Source organism: Magallana gigas, chromosome 6 (assembly GCF_963853765.1).
Source record: "Magallana gigas chromosome 6, xbMagGiga1.1, whole genome shotgun sequence".
In the NCBI taxonomy this organism is placed as follows: domain Eukaryota; kingdom Metazoa; phylum Mollusca; class Bivalvia; order Ostreida; family Ostreidae; genus Magallana; species Magallana gigas.
The window spans coordinates 39,784,052-39,808,433 of NC_088858.1; the positions used below are offsets into that span (position 1 = coordinate 39,784,052).

Below are 24,382 nucleotides of genomic sequence, written 5' to 3' on the forward strand. Positions count from 1 at the left end.
ACATGTATACCCTCCCCCTATCTTTTGATTTTCACGTGAAGCATTAGTTTGAACACTTTAACCTAATATTATGAAACTTGTGGCAGTTTCCTTGAGTCATTTCTTACACATAATTGAAAACAACCATCACTGATATTTAAAATTGATCTTTTTTGGTAAATGGATGATTTGTAGCATTTTTATTCACAAAAAGTCATGTCGCCCTACATGTGATTTCTTGTTTTCATGAAAAACTAAGCCTATAATCATATTTAGTGGATATCTTATATAGTCTGGTTTCTAGTCTCCTTTTAACTTTGCTAAATTAGTAAGACCTACAAGTGTGATGTGTGCGTTTAATTAAAATGAAATTCAAACACACCCGGGTACCTGGGGACAGATGAGAATTCCATGAAAAATGTTCAAATTTTACATGTTTTTCTACATTTTTGATGCATATATACAATAAAAGGGTAAAAATATGTTGTTTTTTGTTCATTTCAAGAGTAATTATCATAGCAGATGTTATTTCAAGGTCAAATGTACAGTTACATATCCTACATGTAATGGTATTGGAGTCCATTGGAAAGAAGGGGTGGCTTTTTCAATTCTGTAAATACATCTAAAATACCATTTTTTGATAGGAAGGAGCAAAATCTTGAGTTTTTTGACATATTGTATACTTTGATAACTGCATTTGTCGACATGTAAAGTTCATTTGAAATAAAAATATGCTGTTTTAAAAAAATTGGGTGATATAGGCTAAATCAGGTGGATTAATGTTATTTCATAAAATCAGACAGCAAAATGGCTGCAAATTCATAAATTTAATGATTTAATTGATAAAAACTGTTTTAAAGTATTTATTCTTATCTCAGTAATTAACTTAAGCCTATTAATTGTCATCAGGATAGGAAATGCCTACTCTCTAAGCCAATTTACTCTAGTGGTGGTCATTCTACACATTTAAGAGGGAGTTACTCCCCTTGAATATTTTAGCTTATAAATCATGTCATGACATCTATAGCCAAGAAAATCATCCATTTTCACAAAATGTATTACTTATGGTACAAAATCCACTCAAAATTACACTTAAAGGAGAAATATGAAAATACCATGTAGTCTTGAAGGTGGCATGGGACAGTTTTTTTTTTATACAATTCATTGTAGCCAAGGGATGCATGTCTTCGGAACTCTGTAACTAGAATTTCCTCAGTTCCCATTCAGCACAAATACCTTTAATTCACTCTGTATAAGGCCAATCACCAATTTCTGAAGAAAATTACTAATCAAAACCTGTACAATTCTCTACATACTGGTTTTTATGAGTTTTTGACCCTTTCATATTTTGCTAATTTTCCATGATTTTTCAGCTTTTTAGACCTCCCCAAGCTAATTCCCGGCAGAGGGTTGACCTTCCGAACCGCGTGCATGTTGCACTATCACATGTCACAAACTTACCGGTGTATAGTTTTCAATGTCCCATCCACCTACTTTTCGTGTTATTTTACCTCCCGTCTGTAACTTGCAATTTCACTGTGTAAAACTCAGCACAACAGTCATAGCCGCAGGTTTCGCATTTTACTTCTGATTCTCATGTACCTAACATAAGGGGCCTACATATTGCATATCAATTTCAACAAGAGACACCCCTCTAACTAATGATAATCATTAAAGATCATTTCATGAATTTTAGCAACACTCATAAGCCTTCAAGTACAGCAACTCTCAATTTTACAAAAAAATTGACGGTACTTTATTCGAAACTGTCCCTTGCTACCTTAGGAAAGTTTCGTGAACATGCCTGCAGGTATCTGTGTGATGGTCTCTATTTACGAGCGGTGTTCAGCTTTAAGGTGGCTCACTACACCTTGAAATATTTTCTCAAATCAGCAGAATATTACTTGATTATGATAGAAATCATAAGGGATAAGAAGTATTTAAGTCAAATAGGTAAAAAATGTGCAACTTTGGGTGAACAATTTAATTCAGTAAACATGAACAAAAGCTCAAGGCGGATTCAAACTCATGATCTGCGGTTCAGAAGCCCAATACTTTAACCACTGAGATACGACGAAATATAACCCAACCGAACGATATAAACAGTTTAACAAAACATTTAAATCGCCATCTTGTGACGTAGTGTCTTAAAAAGTATAAGTCTTTGTGTAGTGAAGTACCTTAAGGTGTTTAACGTACTGTTACTCATCCCATTCGAATATTTAAAAAAAAAAAGGAAACAGTTATAAAACCATTTTAAGTCTTGGTTGTTTTCGTGCAGGAGATAAATAACAGAGTCATTGTCAAAAAAATAAAAAAATAACATGCTTACATTTCTATAGATAATATTCTGAGCGACTGCCATTACTTGCCCTAATTTTGAAACTTTGAGATGACATGTACACCTTCAATTATACAGATACCCCAAAGAGAAATACGTAACTGAAGACCAATGTCTTATATACCAATATCCGACTTTAGTGGATATGATGGGGTTTCAGAACGCGGGGGACGACGTAGTCAAAAAGACACTGGACTTGATTTTCAATGGATGTCTCAAAGACCAAACCAAATTGAGTAAAGGAAACCAGAACCAAAGGTAGGTATTGACACGAAACACTATAAAATATCAATTTTTATATCAAGAGGAAAAAAATCAGTTTGTTTAGCATATAAACTACATAAAGATTATACAAAACATATGTCTAATGAAATTTTTGTGATTTGAAATTTAAGACCACTTACAAAAGTTCCATATACATGCATTATGTTTCTTCTGTATAAGTAAAGAAAGGTATAGATGTATTTTATATTTTAGAAATATATCGGACGAAGTTAAACTTAATAAGTATATAAATGGAAGGCTTAGAACGTTTGATTCCATTAAAGAAATGAAAATTGATATGATGACATTACCTTATTCAGATACTTCCTGTCAATTTAGACAATAAAAGGAAACACAAAGAACTATATAGTCCAATTTCTGCCCCCTTATTTTTTAAATCATCATATCATAAAGATATTTTGATAAAAAATTAACTTAATATGCTTGTTACTAAATCTAAAGGTTTTCAACATCGATCATTCCTCGTGTTTCTATGACCTCACGTAAATGGGACATTTCTTGCATTTTCTCAAAAGCATGAAAACTTCATCAGTTTTTTTCTTATACACAAGAGTAGGAAGTATAGAGCGCAATGTTGCTCCAAAACTATTTTTACATATATAATTGTTCATATTGTTTTGCATGTCATATTAAAAATTGGTGTTGAAGCAAACATGCGCTCGATGTTCCCTATTCATGAAACTGATAGAAAATCTCCCATTTTTGGCTAAAATACGTACTTTTTGTGATATTAGCTCATTATCAACAAATCATATTTCTATTATAACATCGATTAGACAATTTATCTTTAAAAACCTGAATTAGATATTAATTAACCTATCTGTTAGCAAATCTTTAAAGCTCTATTCATAACTTTGAATTTTAGGGTATAAAACACCTTATCCCGCACAAAGTAAAAAACTGTACTCATCTGATACTAAAGAGTTACTCAAAACAGAGTGAATAACAGTCATTTGGGGTATTCCAAATCACTTTAAATTATATTTTGTTTGCAAAATATATAACACGCATGTGAAAAATAAATTGAATAAAATTGTCGATTTATCAACATTCAGTTTGACAATTTTCTTCGATTATTTACGTTACAACATAAGTGAAATAATATTGAACAGCGTTTTCGAAATGCAGATTGACTCATTTGAGGTTAGCGAGGACATCAACAAAATAACAAAATATTTCCTTAATATTTTATTTTTAAATTATGTATAAAGATAACGTATAAATGTGTATTGCTGATGATGACTGAAGGGATGTTTTATTTGTTGGTGTTCAGTATTTTGCATAGCGACACTTCAAATTTCCAAGACACATGTAACGCGATATGATTCGAAATACCCCAAATGAAGTTCACTTTTACATGTACTAGTATTCAATTTTTTCTGTAAAGTATAAATATAAAGGCTTTATGGAATCGACGTTAAGATTATCAAATCTAAAATCAGGACTATTTTTTAAAAATATAGAAACGTACTGGAGGAGTTGCAACAGCTCACCTACAATGACGAGAACCACTCAAAGGTTGACAGAATTATTTTTGTTGCTTCTGCAAAATCAAGAGAATGCCCGACTGAGCTCATAAAGGCAGTTAGATCACAAGCAATGGATGGAAGAAGAGGTAAGGACAGTTCATGTTCTTTTTTATTGTGTGTGCGTGTTAAAGGAAGGCATGTGTATTATATGTACCAAGTCAATTGATTAATCCATTATTTCATTTGAAACTGAAGGAACAGTATTCTAAAACGATTGAAGTTGTGTAGAATCATCTCCTTTTAAAGCTCTTATATATACAGCAAACAATCTTTTCATATGTTCAGATTTCCTGAAAGTGCTTTTTAGAAAATACCAATGTAAGATTGTTGAAACCTGTTAGCCAATGTCTATTTATGTTTGAAAAATTAGTGCAAGATTAGAAATAAAACCTAATTCTTATAAATATCAGTCCTTGAAATGTTTCTTGTACCTGTTTACAGGGGCATGGTCACGCTTTTGGTCAAATTTTTTTTTTTTTACTTTTTATTTTCATCTTTGCTTTAGTTATGCATTTCTAACGACCAACCAAAGTATGAGTATCGGTCGTTTTAGCTATAAGACACAATTCTTTGTTATGTAAACAAAGCTCGTTGCTTTTGTATACATTGATTTAATATACCAGTGAAAATTCTTTTTCTAGCTGATTTTCCTATCTGTTTATTCGTTTTGAACATAAATAATCAGTTCATGGCGTTTGTAACATTCATTTTAGGTATAAATCTAGATTTTTCTTTTCAACATTTGAAATGTAAACAAAAACCTGACCCGAATTTATCTACATAACAAAGAATTGTGAGCTGTGTATCTCGCTTTTGACTCGATGACTGACACTCATATTTTTTTTGACTATCAGAAATGCCTTATTGAATCACTGCAAACACATAAAACGAAAAAATAAAACTTTTGACTTTAAAGCTGACCATTTTAATTCATTAAAGCATTACGTCGCCATATCATTTCCACCCCTACGAATGTGTTCGGAATGTTTTCTTTATCCACAGGATGAATCTCTGCCATTCAGTCAATTGAAAGGTGACTGAAAGGTAACTGAAAAATACCTGAATGGCATATTTGTGCCATTCAGTCACCTTTCCAGACCATTCAGTTATCATTCAGTGGACTGAATGGCAGAGCTTTATTCTGTGATCGATGCTAAGTATATAATAAATCCAGAGGTGCTCGAATGAAGGTTCACGAGACTTCACCGAGATTTGTTCAGTTCCTGTGAAATTTCGAGCGGAAGTATATGTGTTCGGATAATATTCTCAAAATACGTAAGTTCAGGTCGTTTTTTGTATCATATCCTACTTTGATTTATGTTAAAACACGAAAATCTTTTAAGATGTATGGTTTTTTTCACCATCTAGCGGTTATTTAAATTAAACGATTATATTCAGAACAGAGTTATCGTTCGTGTTCAGCCACGCGTAGAGTGGTTGAAAATATAAACATTCGGTTGTTTAAAAAAATCATAGCCATATTTGATGCTTGTTGTGTGCAATACATGTACCATGTTTTTAGAAAAATAATGAGTGTCTGTTTTGCATAAAAACTTAGTTTATAGAGCCATTTTCAAGGAACATTCTGCATAAAATAGTATAATCTGTTTCACTATTGATGCTTTTACTAGGTCAGGCGCGGATCGAAAATTAATCCTCAGGGGGAACTCTACAAGCATGTTGACTGTTGCAATAGCAGACAAAAACTGTTTTTTGTATTATCGCATTTGTTTCTAGAACACATTTTATCCACCAATTAATGAAGATAAAGTTTAAAATCAATAAACGTCTAGATTTTATATTTGATTACAAGTACCTAGATTCTATGAAATAGACTATAAACGCGAGACATGATTTTTACTGCGAAACTGAGAGGGTCAAATAAAATCACGTGGTCTAAAATTTAAATGACAATAACATTCGCAGGGGTGATTTCCTCAAGTGCAAACCGGCCGAGAAAGTTACGATCGATGTCTTTCAAATTGAGGCATTCAGATTGTACAAACTTCTAAATGCATGAACTATACTTTTTTAGTTGTATGTTTGAAAAATAAAATGAAATAAAAGAAACTACAATTAATTAAAAATTATAAAGAGTATTATTTAAAAGGTATAATTGCCAAATTGACAGAATTATCTTTCACAGACTACTAGTGTCTTTTTTCGAATATGTCGGGTGTCGTTCAGACAGAGTGCATATAAATGTATTCGTTATACTTTAGACTCCGATCGTAATACAATAAAAATAGTAAATAAGCGATAAAAAGTTCAAGAAAAAACCGATCTACTACAATATTTGGTTTGCTCATGTACGAAGATGTTTCTTCTGTAAACACAGGAAAACGTTCTTCAATGTTCGAGGATTTAAAAAAAATATATGTTTGCGTGAATTTTAGTCTGTTTCAATGAGTCTTTCATTCGATATTCCTTTTCGGTAATGCAGTATTTATCGTATTTCTTTCAAAATTCGTAACTAAAACTTTCATCCAATATTATTGTAACGTGTTCATGTGAATGAAATACATAAATGCGGTGAAGTATGAATAGTGCAGTCATAAAATCATGTGTATTTATATATGAATTTATATCAGCTTTAAGGTTATTTTCGTTTTATTGATTGCTAAAATTATTCTCTATAACTCAGTTTGCTGCTTGTAAATAAATTGCGAAATAAAATCGTTGCAAAAAAAGTCATAAGACGAAAGAAGAGGATCTGCATGTAAAAAAAACCAAAACACCCTAACGTTTTTACTATCATCATTATCATTGTTAAATATTTTAGACATCCCAGTGTTTGGAGTACTAACACATGCTGACCAAATAGATGAAGATGACACAGATTTCCCAGAGTTCGAGAAAAAATTCAAAAGCAGCTTAGGTCTAAACGCTATGCGGTACCTTTTATGTTCCAGTTATTGTGATGAAATCCCTAGGGAAAATGGACGCAATCCAAACGTTGAAGTTCCAGTAATGCGCTTCCTTAAACAGGTGAGATAGTTTATCAAACTCAACTTAACACGATTTGAACTCTAAATTTTAAATTTTATTTTCGTGTTTTTATGTTTAAAATCCTTAATGTGGGTATTTTTAATGCCTCGTCAAAATTTGAATGTCAATGTTGAGTTACATGTAAGATACAATTTAAAATTCTTTGTTTTGTTAGCAAATCATGAGTCCTATTAATGTTTATGTATGTGTTTGATTGGCAAAATTCTTAATCAAATGTTGCTTTTTCTGTTGATAATGTTATTTATGAACACATTGGATCAGTTTGTTTTGTTTGCCAGGACGCATTTTGTTAAAGAAATGGCAATTCCTTACCTTTTTTGTAAACGAATATAAGACTCAAGCTTTGTTTACATAACAATGAAATCTCACTTCTGTATCTAACATTCAAATTTTGGTCAATCATTCAAATTGCAAATGTAAACCATGCATAAAATTAGAAATAAATTTTTTTTTCATGCTTTATTTCTATTATTACCAATCAATACAATAGTTCTATATATAAAGACAAACACACCAAAAAGACAGATCACAAACTTTCACTCTCACACTCATTCTAAATGTACAGTTACCACGGTTACTAAGGGGTTATATAATGCATGTCATAAATACATGTTGATATAGATATATGTGTAATACCCATTATAGCATGTAATGATTAAAAATAATTAAACATGAATGTTTGTAATAAGATTCTCAATAGTTTTCCACCTAGTAATAAATTCATGACATCTCATTTTTACTGCAAACAACTTTCTCTCTACCAAATAATATGCCAATATTGATTTCAATAATTCGCTAATATGCAGATCAAAACTTTTCCTTGATTTGTAAAAAATATATTGTTTTGTTAATAATATCAATATATTAGCAATATCATTTTTTTTCTCTTGTATAGCCAAATATTACTTAACTTAATGAGAAGTTTATATCAAAATGACAAAAAATGCTCTAATTGCACCCATAATTGTTTACTCTTATGACAATAAAAAACAAATGTTCAATTGACTCAGGTTCTTTTGTACATAGATTGCATTTGTTATTGCATGTAATTTTGCAATTAAATAAATACATGTATTTGTTTGTTCCTAGAATTCTATGGAATATCCTATATTCCAACCATAATACCTTACTGTCTTTTGTACAATTAAAAAGTGCATTATACTTTGATACATGCTGATATTAGTTTATAAGATACATTTATCAGTTATATTGGTCTCCAATTTTTTAAAATATTCTCTACATTTATCTTCTTTTGGCAAGATACATACTATTCCTAGTTTTTGATTTGTTGATAGTAGTCCCTTTTCAAAGCCGTCATTAGCTGACATTGACCAGAAGTGGCATATATCTTTCCTGAAAAATTAAAAGAATTTGGCGGTAAAGCCATTTGAACCGGGTGATATATCGTTTTTTATATTTTTTAGAGCTTTTAAGGCTTCTGTGTAGGTTATTTTCCCTTCTAGTTTTCACGCATATTACTATCAAGTATGTTTTCCAAGCTTTTATCTATAATTTCTTCTATATCGACATCATTAAAGTCATTATCTTTATTGCTATATAAGGTTTGAGAAAAGTATTTAATTTCATTAAGTATTTCATGTTGATTTGTGATTAAAACTCAACTGTCTTTGGCAATTTTGGATATTGCTTTTTTTATATGATTTCGGTTTTCAAGTGCAAGGAAATATTTAGTAGGCTTTTCGCCCTCTTCAATCCATTTAGCACGAGCTCTTACCATTTAACTTTTCATGTGTTCTTTTCTGATTGATTCTAACTCATTTTGCAAAAGAGTAAGTTCATCATTATTAGTTACATATTCATTTGTTCTTATAGTATTCATCTTTTCTTCTATTTCTTTTTGCTTGTTTACTCTATTTCTTTTTTTTCTCGAGCTTTACTCAATTGTATATCCTCTAACATGAGAGATTAAAATGTTGTTCTCAAATCGTGTCTAGGTCTCTTCACATACACACAAATTATCGCGGTAAAATTTCTTTACCAGCATGTTTGCACGTAATTCTCTTCTTTAATGTGTTTGAAAAATAAAAGCTATAGTAGTGTACATTATTTTTAAGCGGTTAGCGTATACGCACTGGGTAACATATTGATACGTAGACATTAGACAAGTTTATGATTAAATTTGTAATATTTTTCAATCATTTTGAAGATGAAACATATTTGTATTCCAGAAAAGGAAGGATAATGGCTTGTCTTACACTAATATTTTTTTTCGGATCTTAAACTTTACAGTAACAAAAATGAAATATTAATCCAAATACAGCCTACTCCGGATATGTTGAAATTCAGGGCTGCATTTTACAAAGAATTTACAACAAAGTCGTAAATTTTACAGTCTCATAAAATTATCTATAAAGAACAAAATTTATACAAAATTATTTGCTTACAAATAGTTCATTACCTATAAGTATATCTTCCATTCATAAAAATAAATCATTAAATAGTTGGTGATTGATTAGCATTCATTAATTTGGTCCTATGTCGTAAGTTCTTTTGTAAAACGCAGCCCTGGGTACCATGTAAATAATTTCAATATATCCGTAATTCAATATATATAATTACCTTTTATATGGAAATTGTCACATATTACACCTGTATATAAGAACAGGGGTAACCCAGAGGACCCCTCAAACTACAGACCAATTGCACTCACATGCACCTTATGCAAAATACTGGATTTTTTTTTCTAAAACCTGCACAATTATATGAAGGACCACAATCTTTTTTTTAAACACCAATCAGGATTTCAGCCCTCTGATTCCACTATTAATCAGCTTACTGAAATTTATAATATTATAATATCTAACCTTGATAAAGATAAAGATATTATGTTCATATTTTGTGACATATCTAAAGCATTTGATAAGGTCTGGCATAAAGGTCTCATCTATAAATTGCAAAAATATGGAATCAGAGGAGAAATCCTTGGATGGATAGAAAACTATATTACTGATAGAACACAAAAGGTTGTCATCGAGGGCTATTCCTCAGGAATTGAATCCACTAATGCAGGAGTACCCCAGGGGTCAGTGTTAGGACCCTTCCTCTTTCTGATTTACATTAATGATATTGTTGAAAATATATGCAACCAAATAAGACTCTTTGCAGATGACACATCACTTTTTGTAGTAGTTGATGATAATGATAATAATTCATCTAAATCATTAACAGCTGATCTTGAAAAAATCAAACAGTGGTCTAATCAATGGCTGGTGGATTTTTATCCAAACAAAACAATAAATGTTAACTTTTCCAGAAAGAAAAAAACCCATCCCCAGGTCTCTTTTGGTAACACTTTAAACAATATAATCCCAAAAAATAATCATTGTCACTTAGGACTTACTTTGCAATCAAATGGGGGATGGTCACATCATATATCAAATATCTAAGAAAAAGCATGCCAAAGATTGAACATGCTAGGTATTCTTAAATATAAAATATATAGGGAATCATTGATTAAAATTTACTTTGCATTTATTCGCCCTGTGTTAGAGTATGGTGATGAAGTCTGGGACAATTGTACAGATGAACAAAGTAATTTATTGGAAAGTATACAGATTGAAGCTGCACAAATAATTACTGGTCTTAGACGAAACTCATCTAAACAATACCTATATCAGGAATTAGGCTGGGAAACACTTAAGAAACGTAGAAATAACCATAAATTAATATTATTGTTCAAAATATTAAACAATTATACCCCTGAATACTTATCTAATATTGTTGGTAAATTTTCCCCCCACATAATACCTACAATCTTCGTAACAATTCCATCTATCGCACTCCTGTTGCAAGAACAACATCCTACTTCAATAGTTTTATACCATCTACAATTATATTGTGGAACAATCTACCTTAAAAATACAAAAAATATAACTACAGTTTAAGCATTTAAAGTAAATCTACCCTCCTGTGACGTCATACATTTTACATAAACCATGAATTCAATAAAATTCATGCAAGTAGATTAGTAAATTCTATGTTATCATAGGTGCACATCAAAAACTCAAATCATTGTTTACTTGGAGATATCTAATAAGCGTTTGTCATCCTCATATTCTACATAATTCAATAATGACAAAGGGAAATAACTCTTTTCTACTTTTCTCTAAGTGATATATCTAAATGCTATAATTTTTCTAATGTAAACAATTTTTTCTTTTTTTTAAATTAATTTTAGTTTTCTGGCATAGTAAGCAATAAAATTTAAATAGACAAACAAGTATCCATCCACTTATATTTAATTTTTAAACACAAAAAAGTGTGATTTTCAGATTATAATTTCAGCCTTTGGTTTTTAATACCTTACATCTTAAAAAGTATGGAAACATATATTTTATTTATTTTTTGATGAAATTCAAGTCCAGTAAGTTTTTAAAAAGTTAAGTTTTTAACTTTGAACCCATGATTTTTTAGGTACGGAGTTACCTTAAGAACAGCCTCAAAAATATTAACAGTAAAAAATTAAATATGCATAAATTATTTAACCATGGCAAAAGATTAGAAAATATTTGGCATTGTCAGTTGAGAAATAACAGTAGTAACTTAAATGCTGACTTTTCTTCTCTATTATGTCAGAAGTGCATTTTTGAAGTGGAAGACTCTAAACATTATTTCTTACACTGTCCATTATATGCCTCCCAAAGAAAATCTCTATTTGAGTATATGAACGACAATTCCATACCAATCACAATTAAGAATATACTTTTTGGAAGTGATAAACTAACATTTCAAAATAACTTACTATTATTTGATAAAATACATTTTTACATAAAAAGTACAAACAGATTTAAGTCAGTTAATAGGTAAAAATGTACACATCGTATAAAAAATGTATCAAAATGGGTACCACTGACTTTCCATACACTCCCTTCTTTTCATTTTTTATTGCTTATTTGTTCTCCCCCTCCCCCTCCCACCCCCTCCCCCCAAAGTTTCCATTTTTTCTATTCTGTTATCAATTTATGTATTGTTTTTATTACATGTTTTTTCTTTTCTTTCTCATTTTTTCTCTACACTACATATACTATTTTTTTTTTGATTTTCAACCTCAGCAATTAACCATAATTATTATTTTCCTATTTTTTGATTTTCATTTCCCTATCATAAGCTGTTTTGTTTATTTTTTGCACTGTACCTCCTTCCAATGCTATTTATAATATTTATCTATTATACAATCAGTTGCAATATATATGTATATTTATCTTATATAAAATTATATAATTACTCATATTATACCTTGACTACAGGAGAGAACATAAATAGGCATTATGCCTGCTGTTCAATCCATTTCAATGTATCTATATACTTGAATAAAATACTTCTTTAATTAAATAAATTCAATATAAGCGAAATCGACTGACGTGAAGCCGCCATTTTTAAAAGTCCAACCCCGATCTTAAATATAAAAAACCCAAACTCAATCAAATTATTTGGTCATCGTTTATCCATCACAGTGAACAAATTACATGGAATATGAATCCTTGAAATCTAATCAAAATATCAGTTTAATTTTGTTCCAATCTTAAACCTCATCATACATGTAATCCCCGATTGAATTCTTTGACGTTTTGGAGAACATTCAATGGAATCAACTGCTAAACGCTGCTTGTATTTCATCGTAATCATCGTAAATGCACTCGGGTTAATTTCAAATTCGGAGCTATTTCGAATTTAGTCTTTGTCCTTTTATCAATAGCCATAAATAGTTCGTATTTAGTGTCAAAAGATAATGTTTTCCTTTTCCACGTGGTTTATATATTATGTTTAGCCTCAATACGTCCATATACATATAACTAAAAAATTGAACAGGAAATAAATAAAAGAAAAACGCATAGGGTGAAATCTGATATTGTTATACTTTCATGTTAAATACTGAAATCTGATTGGTTAAGACGCAGTTAATAATATTTACTATTACCCTCAGCGTTAGCAACGCACTTGGCAACGGGTAACATTAAAAAATGTTACATGCGCGAAAATTATGCGCGTACGGTTCGCTGTAGAATTCACGTTTTTCCTATAAAAGCAGTAAAATTTTCTTAAAAATTTTAAAAAAGACATTCAGTATAACAAAATAAATAGTGCCTGTTTGGGAGGATAACAGTTGAAATTGACACCCCTCGAAAACCATTGTCAACCTCCGCTTCGCGTCGGGTTGACAATGGTTTTCTCGGGGTGTCAATTTCAACTGTTACCCTCCCAAACAGGCACTATTTATATAATGTCACACCTTTGTATATCAACCGGTCAGTCAGGCATAATTACTGTTCCCAACCGTAACGACAGCCGATAGGGGGTACTTTAATAACAACTCATTATCACCTCAGGGGACTGATCAGTTATCAGCTTAATTATAAGTAAAATTTCAAAATAGACGATTTTATTATAAGCGTTAATTTAATGCAAAGAAATTGAGGGGTTAAAACCGGGCATTTATTCCATTTCAAAGTATCCGATTTTTATAGTACTAGTAGTAGTTTATTGGCGTATACATTACATACATTGCCATAGCATACAATTTAACAGTACTTTACAATAATTGTGGGTACAGGTGGGAGGCAGGTTATATTATATAAATGGTGCCTGTTTGGGAGGGTAACAGTTGAAATTGACACCCCGAGAAAACCATTGTCAACCGACGCGCAGTGGAGGTTGACAATGGTTTTCTCGGGGTGTCAATTTCAACTGTTATCCTCCCAAACAGGCACTATTTATTTTATTATACTGAATGTCTTAATTTTAAAGAAAACTTTACTGCTTTTACATAGGAATAACGTGAATTCTACGGCGAACCGTACGCGCATAATTTTCGCGCATGTAACAATGTGTAATGTTACCCGATGCTAAGTTAGTTGCTAACGCTTATGGTAATAGAACGGATTATGAACTGCGTCTAAACCAATCAGATTTCAGTATTAACATGAAAGTATAACAAAAATATATATAAAAGGTATAAAGTGGATGAAAAAATCTCAAAAAGAACAAAGCAGAAGTTATATATAGACTTAATTTACGCTTATTCACGTCTTGTGGTAAAGTTGTCCCTGTTATTAAAAGATTCGTACACATATTTACCCAGTTTTTTAACATAAATATAGAATCAGAATTGAGTAAATCAATAAATTTTGCCATTCTTGGTCGTACATAGAAGTATTTCTTAATATATAATTTCCTATTTTTTAAAGCTATACACGCTATAATTTACGTCAATTTTGAATGACAGTGAAAACGCATGTGTTTGTCTACTGATAAAAGTTATCCTTAATCTGTAAATTACAAGGGTGAATTCCATCTCGTTACAAAGATATAGATTTTTAATTGTTTATTTTCCTGCCAGGAAAATATACCTTTTTATGAATATTGATGAAGGAAGAGCAAACCGACCTCATTGCGCATGTCCGCGGAGAACTAGGTGGTCGTTATTGTTTGCCTAATTAAATATCCAACTTGATTTTTAATATGCTTAACAGTTGTTAATTTGAAATACATACATGTATAATGAGTAAAATACGTTTGTCATTCACGATACCCTTAATTCTGCATTAACACTTATAGGATCTATAAATAGCACACAGGGGAAAAACACAGGTCTACGTCATTTTTTTAAAGGAAGTATTCATATCTACTCACAGGCTTGTATTTTTTTCTTTTGTTTGCACTCGTATATCGGACAAATTTATGCTTTACTGAAAATATCATTTCCTTTGTGAAACTATCACAATTATGAAGATGTTGACCCTTCACCAGTTTTGGTATGATAGGCTAAATTTAGCTGTCGCTATCACGTGATAGATTGATATTCACGAGGAGGCATTACTTTCCTGGCAGGAAAATAAATATTTTTTATTGTTTAATATTTGATATATTTGTTACGTGATCGAATTGAGCATTATAATTAACAGCATAAAGGTAACTTTTATTAGTAATCAAACACAAACATTTTCCCCTTTATTCAAAATTGACGCAAATTATAGCGTGTATAGCTTTAACTCTTTGTAAAAATCACACACCAAAACAAAATGGTATTCATCTTCGACATCGTTTGAATTACAATATATACATTTCCTTTCATAAATAGGACATTTTTTATCATATCTACCCGATTCGATTCGTAGACGATGTGAAGATAATCTAAGTCTACTTAAGGGTTCCTGATTTAGATACTCTGCCTGGTGTACAGGCAAGTTTAGATATTTATATAGACGTAAAAGGTGATTTTTCAATTTCTACCCTTAAATTTTGGTAAAAACAATCTGACAATCTTTACTCAAAATATACATAAAACATTTTGTCATTTACCGACTCAGGATAATACCACACATCACCGAAACCATTTGACAATAGGGTATTCTTGACAAAAATAATCCAGCTTGATAACATGTTTCTCAGATCATAATCATAATTTGATTTCATAAGACAATTTTGGGAGCGTAAAACTTTAAACCAATACTTAATTATGCGTAATGTTCTAGTTAATAACAATTGTTTTCTTCCTAGTTCACAATATACTGCAGGGGTACATGTAGAAGTTTTCACACCAAACCGTCTTTTACAAACACGTTCAAGGTCTTTCGCATTTGTATATCCCCACACTTCTGCTTCGTAGTTCATTTTCGAGGAACAGGCCACGTCAAATAGTTTCATCATTGTCTTGCAATCAAGAGACAATTTTTGAGTTTTGTACATAAACGTATTATATAATTGTAGTGTTTTTTCCGCAGTTATTTTCACATGTTTATTGAAGAGGCCATTTGGGGATAGAACCGTTCCAAGGTATGCAAAACTGTCCACAATTTCCAGATTTTTGTTATTATAACAAAATTTGTATCCCTTTCTGGTTCGACCCTTTTGGAAAATCATCACCTTAGTTTTATCGATATTGACTGTGAGGCCCCATCTTTCACAATATGTATGAGGCGTGTTTAGATGTTTTGTAGACCATTTGGCGTTTCGCTTATTAAAGCTAAATCGTCTGCAAGTAGAAGCAGAAAAATATTTATTTGATCAATGTCTATGCCCGCTGACAAGTTCTCGTGCAAGTGTGTTTCCAGGTCTTCCAGGAATAGAGAAAAAAGCATAGGTGACAATATTTCCCCCTGCAACACACCTATTTTGTTTTCAAAAAAATCTGTAAGATTACCATTAACTCGTACACCAATTTTCACATCATCATACATAGATTTGATTATGCGTAACATTTTACCTTCTATACCTAACTTAAACATTTTATAATGCAATGCATTTCTATCAACCGTGTCAAACGCTCTCCTAAAATCTACAAATGTACAAAAAAGCTTACTGCCATTTGCAATTTTAAAGTCAACGATACTTTTTAAAACATATAATGCATCAATAGTACTACAGCCTTTCTCAAACCCATATTGCGCATCAGATATCACACTATTTTCTTCTGCCTATCTTTGAAATCTATTGTTTATTATACGAGAGAAAAGCTTCGCCAAGCAGCTTAGTAGGGTTATGCCCCTGTAGTTCTGCAGATCCATTTTATCTCCTTTTTTGAAAATCGGCACAATTATACCTAATTTCCAACTTGAAGGACAATAATTACTATCAAATATCGAATTAAATAACACATTTAACACTGGTTCAAGGGTCGACACATATGCACTGAGCATCTCGTTGATAATATTGTCATAGCCGCTCGATTTTTCATTTTTTAGAGATTTGACCGCATCGACGATCTCTTTGCTGGTTATTGTTTCGTCTAGCTCTGGGAAGGCGATTGCGATCGGGTCCGTTTCTTTGGTTTCCTGCGTGGTGACATATGCATCCCTTTCAGTTCGCGAACACAAATCCTGAAAATAGTTGAAGAAATCGCCAGGTGGTACTTTCACTTGCTGCGCCTTATCCTTTGGACTCAATATTTTCCAGAAATCTTTGGGATTCTTGGTCTTTAGTTGCTTTAATTTACCTCTTTGGTTTAGTTTGTAGCTTCCAAATTTCTTTCGGATAATAGATTTGTAACACTTCTTGGCCGTAAACATTTCAATTCGGTTGTTTATTGACCTTTATTTAGCAGTGTATCTGAGAATTGGTGTATTAAATCGTTTATAGCTTCTTGGGTTGTGTGGTTCCTGTTATTTACTGTTTTCGAACCTGGTAATGTTTGTTCTTAAGTTCTGAATGTATTCGTTGCGGATTGATTCGTTCCACTTCCACTTTTCTTTGCTTACATATTTCCCTTCTTGTCTGTGATTTATATTATATCCAGATTTAATGTTACATATAACTGGGTTATGGTCTGAGAATGGTGTATGTTCTCCAACACAAAAGTCCGACACGTTTTGAAAATATTCCTCCCCTGTTAACATATAGTCAATTACGCTGCTTCCCAAATCTGTTTCACATGTGAATTTGCCAATCTTCGCGTCTGAGTGGAGTCGTCCATTTACAATTCTAAGTTTCAGTGACTTGCACATATCCAACAGCATTGTTCCGAATGAATTTTTTACTTTATCCTCTGAATAACGCTTTAATTCTTTATCACATATATAAAGTTTATTGTTTATTACACAAGCTAAACACAAAACAGATACCCTCGAGATGCTGAAATTGTTATTGATACATGTATTATATGAGATCAATTTAGCCACTATCGCTGGCTGGTTTTGTTAGCGGCCTGAATGATTTCATTTCATCCTAGACATACACGATTTGTAAAATTTATAGGGAAACAGCTGACAAACCTTTGCGAGATTTAGCTACATGTAAGCTACGTGGTTAGGAGATTTGATTAGACATGTGAAAATAAACATACATGCACATTAAATGTTTTGAACGATTAAAACATTTTGATTTAAGGTCATGGATCCTGCTCGAGAAGCATATCAAGGTGAACGAGACGTGCTAGCTCAGCTGCGTGGACGATTTAATTTCAAATTGAGAACCGTTGTGGAATTCCTGTTGTACATGGTCGTCGTCTCCATTGTCTTATTGATGATGCCTCCTTCTTCATGCATCCAAAATCAATGCGATAAGACTGTACACAAGGCTGATCTCGATTTCCCAGAAATTGAATTTTTTTGTCGACTGAACTCGGATGGGAAAATTATTGATAAAACAGCGGTGTTCTCTTTCCTTGTTTGGGTTTTTGTTGTTTACAATGTGATGTATCTATTTATGGAACTTTATCTGCGTTTTCGTCCAGATCATGAAGAAATTTTGAATCAGAGAATTAAAACATTTTTCAGAAACATAGTGCTTTTGTTTTGAACGTTTTTGATTTAGAAATCTTTATTTTCTTGTTGTATAACGCATTAAATGTGCAAACAGCTTCTTGTCGCCTTAATACTGAGAAATTTTTAAGGGTTTAGGGTTTATGTTTGTGTTATTAAAATGGTATTTAAATATTGTTTTTTTGTTTCAATGTTATATTAAAATATTGTATTTCAATATACTAGTAAGAACTATTCATATTTAGGATCACTGGGGCAGCACTTACAATTGCAATTCAGCACAATTATATTATTCCTAAGACTGGGTCTTAGGAATATTTTTTTATCTAAATAATAAAACTTATTTTAAAAAAATATGATATTGTGTATAAAAATATGATTTCCAATGTGCTGTTGATTTTATGAATCTTACATATGAATACAATAAATAAAAAAAAATTGATATATGTTTGTTATTTATTTAAAATATATTTTTGTTTTTTAAAGACTTAATAAGTAATAAAGGTATTTTTAAATTACTTTCATAATAACAACAGGAATAAAGAGATTTATAAGAGTTGTTAGAGAAGAATACACAGAGTACAAACCAGTACTTGAAAGTTTGCAATGTACAAAAGTTTTAGAAGAATACAAAATTGCTTGTTTGTTCTACTAATATTATAATTGATAACAATTATTTGATATTTAACATAGACATCTCTGTGAAAGCAGACTAAAATAGATAAATATCAATTTACAGTAGTTTGATTAAAAAAGGCTGGATGACCGTGGTCATATTTAAACTGTATTTGAACAAATATCTGAAAAAAGATTTAGGAATATGATCAAAATTTATAAGTTAAGGTATATGGAATTTTTCTTTGCTAAGTAACATTTTACAGCGTTTGAAAATTAAGAGTATATTTGATGGTTAACTTGTTGACCACCAAGCCTCTAAAACATTGTGATTGTTCTTTAATTCTTCAAACATACATGTAAATGACTAATAATTTTGTAAGTGTACATTTAAATGGCTTGTTAGAAAATTGAGTATATAGATTTTGAACTAACATCTCATATTGTTTTAATTTAAACATTATGAGGGTCTACTAGTCAATAAGACATTTTTTGTTAAAATGATTTTTTTTTTATTAACTACAAATTTTACTTTTTTTTTTAACAAAGTTAGATTAAAATTTTGATTTTAGAACCAATGCATGATGTTAAAATTGAGATTTTAGAACCAATGCATGATGCTTTGGCGTTTAATACTCCATTAAACTAACAACTAGGAAAGACACGAGGACAAAAAGAAGTGAGGGGTATTGGATGAGCTTAGTTCAAACATTTGATTAAACGCTAAAAATATTTTGATAACCTCAACGTACAACAGATTAGTTTTGATGGAAACCTTTCACATATTAAAACAAACCGTCACACATCATCACAATTTTTGATATAATATATATTAATTTGACATACTTTAGACCTGTCAGAATATTAATAATGTAAAAATGACATCAAAATTGGCAAGTGTCTTATTCATTACCTTTTAATTCAATTACTCTTTACGACCATTTAAAGGGGCATATCCACGATTTGTGTCAACATTATTATTTTCTGTTTTAATATTGACAATGCTACAGTAAGACATTTTTAATAGTTGACCGAAACTTGAGTTTCAGTCGTCTAGTTTTAAGCGAGATATAGAGCTCAATTTTTTGTTACATAAAGTAAGCACTTGAATGATTTTTGTTTACATTTTAAATATTGACAAGAATATTTAAGGGTTAGACCTAAAATGAGTTTGACAAACGCTAGGAACGTTTTAATTATTTATTTATATTCAGATAGAAAAAAATAGGCTTGAAAAAGAATCAAAACCGGTATATTGTAGCAATGTAAACAAAAACAAAAAACATGGCACGAACATTGTTTACATTACAAAGAATTGTAAGATCTCTATCTTGTTCACGCTACGACTGACACTCAAATTATGGTTAATCTTTAGATATGCATTACTAAAGCATTGTAAACAATGAAAATTGAAAAAAATAAAATTAGACAAGAATCGTTACCATGCCTCTTGAAAAGTGAATGCAGTTTTCACTTTAAGGCAAATAATCGATTGGTTTGCTCTCTGTTAGAGTATTATTTAAAATGAATACTATTGGTACATGATTTAATGCTGCATGTAAAAAAAAATTAACTGCTAAACGTTTTGTGGCTACTAATGGTGGGATTTTATATCATAATAGTGAAAGTTCTATATTTGGAAACTCTCAGACTGGATTGGCGCTACGAAGTGCCTATCATGATTTGTTTGAGATATTTTATTTTAAATTTTAGATTTACGTTGACTTTGTCTCTCAAACTCCGAAATAGACAGTGATAACGTCGGAAAATTAAAAAAAAAATGCAAGATATTAAATTAATGTGTGCCTCTTTATTCTACTGATGAGAAGTTAAAGCAAAACAACGAGTAGGTCTTCTGTCGCAACTTCGTGTCGCGAAATGATTGTCCGTCGGTCTGATTTAAACCAACTCCTTCCCTTCACTTTTGTCAGAGCCTGGCAGACCCTGTATTGATAAAATGTCATCTTTACACGACTATTTCTTCTTACCAATTAGAGCTTTAGAAAATTGATTGGAACTCTTCAAATAAGACAAACAATTTAATCCATGCCTGTTTTTTATATAACCTCTAGACTGAGTATTGAAAAGTTGCATTACTCATTAAACAGATAAAGGCATATCTTTGGTAAGTAAAAGTACATTTGTATTTAAATTGTATGCAAATGTAGAGGTCAAAGGAAGATGATCAGTTATTGATACAGGTCTATTAGACCCTGACGAGTGTAAGGAGAAATGAAATGGTTTTAATAAGACTGGATTACCAATATGATAATAGTAAGTTCAAAAAATCGAAAATGAGACTCAATTTCAAAGTATTATTACCAGGCAAGTTCTTCGTTTAACTTACTTCACGTCTAGGATAACTTTAAAAAGCACATCAAATATGCATGTACATGTATGTAATAAATTATAATAAAAGTGTGTGTGTGTGGTGGGAGAATGTGTGTGTGTGTGTGTGTGGTAAATGCCCCAAAAATCAATTTTCTAAACGTTTACTTAAGGGGAAATTTGGTTGCAAGAGAGGGGGGGGGGGGTGCTCCCACTGGACTATCTAAACGGTACTGTTAGCAAGCTCACAAATGATACCTCCGCTAAGATGAAAATTCTCTATTAGAGAACAATGGACGCTTCTTTTTCTTATAGTGTGTCAGACAAGGCGGGTTATATTTACAGGTCACAAGCAATCTTTATATCAAACTTTAGCTTTTTCTCATTTCCATTAATACAAGATATGACACGGACAGGAATTAAGCGATTCTTAATATGACTTTGAACTTGCTCAACTGACCCTGGGTCAATATTCATAACACAATATCGGCCATAAGGAACCTTTTTATGAAATAGAAACTCCCAATGCTTCTCCTTAAATGACTAGATGTCAAATCATTTCACACTCTCAGATCATAAGCAATCTTTGTGAAGAGTAAGAAATTCCAAAGTGGACAGGAAACAAATTTTGCATTTTTCCTCTCAGTGACTTTTACTTTGTCCAAATTACCTTGGGTCAAGGTCATGACGTACCTTCAGGTCATAAGAAATATTTGTGTAAAGTAAGAACTTCCAATGTTAGTCCATCAGAAAGCTATAGACCGGTTACGAATTTTGCACAGACAGACGGACGGACGGACGGACGGACGGACGGACAAGGTAATTCCTATTTACCCCTCCCCCCCCCCCCCAATTTATTTTCGTGAGGTATAAAAATCCTTTTCGCCTGTGTTGTGCGGCACAAAAAACGACCGATAGTTTTCAATTATTTCTATCATATCACATATAAATATTCATGTAAATGTATGATTTGTATGTACATTTAAATTTTCCTCATCGTCGTCGGAAATGATAGGAAATCCTTGGGTTCCAATGATGTCTTTTCATTGGCATTTGTCAATTTGCATCACTAAATAATTTCCAAGTGGTAAGGTGTCAAACCTTTTGAGAAGTTAGATACTGAATTTCTATAAATCTAAATTTTAGGTTTAGAAAAACAACACTTTTTTATATAGTGAAACAAAATCTAAAAAAGCTTTATGTACTCGTACACATAAATAAGAAGATGTAGCGAAAGCCATAGAGACTTCATTTCTTTTGTTCTACAGTACTCTAATGATTTCTATGACGACCAACTTTATTGCATTATGAAGTCGTATTTCATTACTTCTAATCCTGAAAACAAATTTTATTTGAGACCTTTGACTTAAAACTTTTAACTTATAATGTCAGAGACATAAATTACTTATTCAGTTATTTATGTCTCTGATAATATATATTTTATTCTGTTCAAAACTATAGAAGTTTAGCGTGTTCAACATCTTAATTTTTTAGCCACATTCTCAGATTACGATATCGCACCTATAATGTGACGGTGATTGACATCGAATATTTAGACACTTATTGTTTAACAACTGACCACTGCAGTGAAAGCACCCTTCCAAGTGTTACTGAATTATATAACAATTGCTGATCTGCAGCCCGGGAACAATATTCTGAGCTATTTGCGCTGAAGCGACACAAGATTTTCGGTCGCACGTGGACACGACTGAATTAGCATAGACTGACCGAATAAACATACGCATGTGAAAGTGACACACAGAAAAATTTACACATATTAAGTAGTCTCCAAAAATTGATTTTCGCCACATTTTGAAAAAAAATAAAACCCTTGCACCGTGGTCATGTAACCGATAAAATCTAAACAAAACTCATGTGAACATTCTTAAAATAATCACTGAATCCCTCAATTCCGGACAATTCTCTCATGTCAGCCGCTACCGCATGTGTTAATTCGATATTTGATTTTTTATCCTGCCTTGAACGTTTGGAGAGTGGTTCATTTTCTAAATTCTGCTAAGTAATGCTTCCAGTTTTGATCCTGATCTCTCTCTCTCTCTCTCTCTCTCTCTCTCTCTCTCTCTCTCTCTCTCTCTCTCATCTTTGTGTGACTCTATGAATATGTATATGTAGAAGAACACGAAGCTACCGAGGATCACTTGTCCACTCGCGCGGGATCTCCTCGGCTATGTGCGAGGGGTGATCATCATTTTAAGGTTTAATCTTTGTAGTTTTTCGTTGTTTATCTAAAACATTTTTAGTATAGTTTTTAGAACATTTGAGACTTACAAATTCACCACTAATTTATGTCTGATGATGTTTCTGATTTGGAATAATATAGCTTTAATCAATTTTCAGAACGACTTCTTAATTTACATTCTAATGTTAATTAAATAAATTGAAGATGAACAAACTTTAAAAACATAAAATTAAAACAGTTCTTGTATATTAACTCAAACAAGTATATCTTGTTTAAGAAATAAAGTTCGAGTTTTCGTGAATGTTGCAGAATAACCTCCGAGATAGAGAAATGTTGCTATGAAATATAAAAAGCCGAGGCGTTAGCCGAGGCTTTTATATTTCAAACAACATTTCGAGACTAATGAGGTTATCCTGCAACATTCACGATAACAAGAACTTTATTTCTATTCTACTAACATCCCAGTATTTCTTCAGATCGTTTCTCCTATAGAGAGATGATCTAGGTCATTTTGACAGCTGTTCCGTGTAACCCCAACGGTTTTGTTAGTAATGTTTACATGTGTATCGATCAAAGGAATTACTTGCAGGCGACAGAATTTCCTTTGGAGTTTTAATACTCTTTAATAATAAGGGTATTTTTTAACCTTTAATCCCACAGTTGATCTATCTGTCTGATACTGCTTCAGTTTGAGAATGGCATTGCTTTTATAAATAAACAGAACGATATCTTAATTGACACCCTATCGTTTAATTCAAATTAAGAAGAGTAAGCTTTAATGTGTAGTCAATATAAAAAAAATTCATGTGTTTGCGGCTAAATAAGATCACATATGACAGGCACGACGTGTATTAGATAACCGCTGACCGCTAGGTAATCC

General features: G+C 31.6%; 1 protein-coding gene across 3 annotated transcripts in view; it reads left to right on the top strand.

Annotated features, from left to right (window-relative positions):
* Window positions 1-24,382, top strand: part of LOC105345671 (interferon-induced protein 44) — a 40,393-nt gene that overhangs the window by 4,791 nt on the left and 11,220 nt on the right. Inside the window, exons 3-7 of one of the 3 annotated variants that reach the window (XR_010714514.1) lie at window positions 2,399-2,578; window positions 4,069-4,220; window positions 6,917-7,122; window positions 8,439-8,539; window positions 17,986-18,110. The exons of 1 other annotated variant lie outside the window; for it this stretch is intronic. Coding sequence is in view for 1 of the 2 variants with exons in the window: in XM_066086720.1 (XP_065942792.1) it covers window positions 2,399-2,578; window positions 4,069-4,220; window positions 6,917-7,122; window positions 17,986-18,396 (949 nt within the window). In the remaining variant the exon portion in view is untranslated. Of the gene's footprint in view, window positions 1-2,398; window positions 2,579-4,068; window positions 4,221-6,916; window positions 7,123-8,438; window positions 8,540-17,985; window positions 18,667-24,382 lie in introns of those variants that run through there. One more of the 3 variants, XM_066086720.1, reaches the window with a different exon arrangement.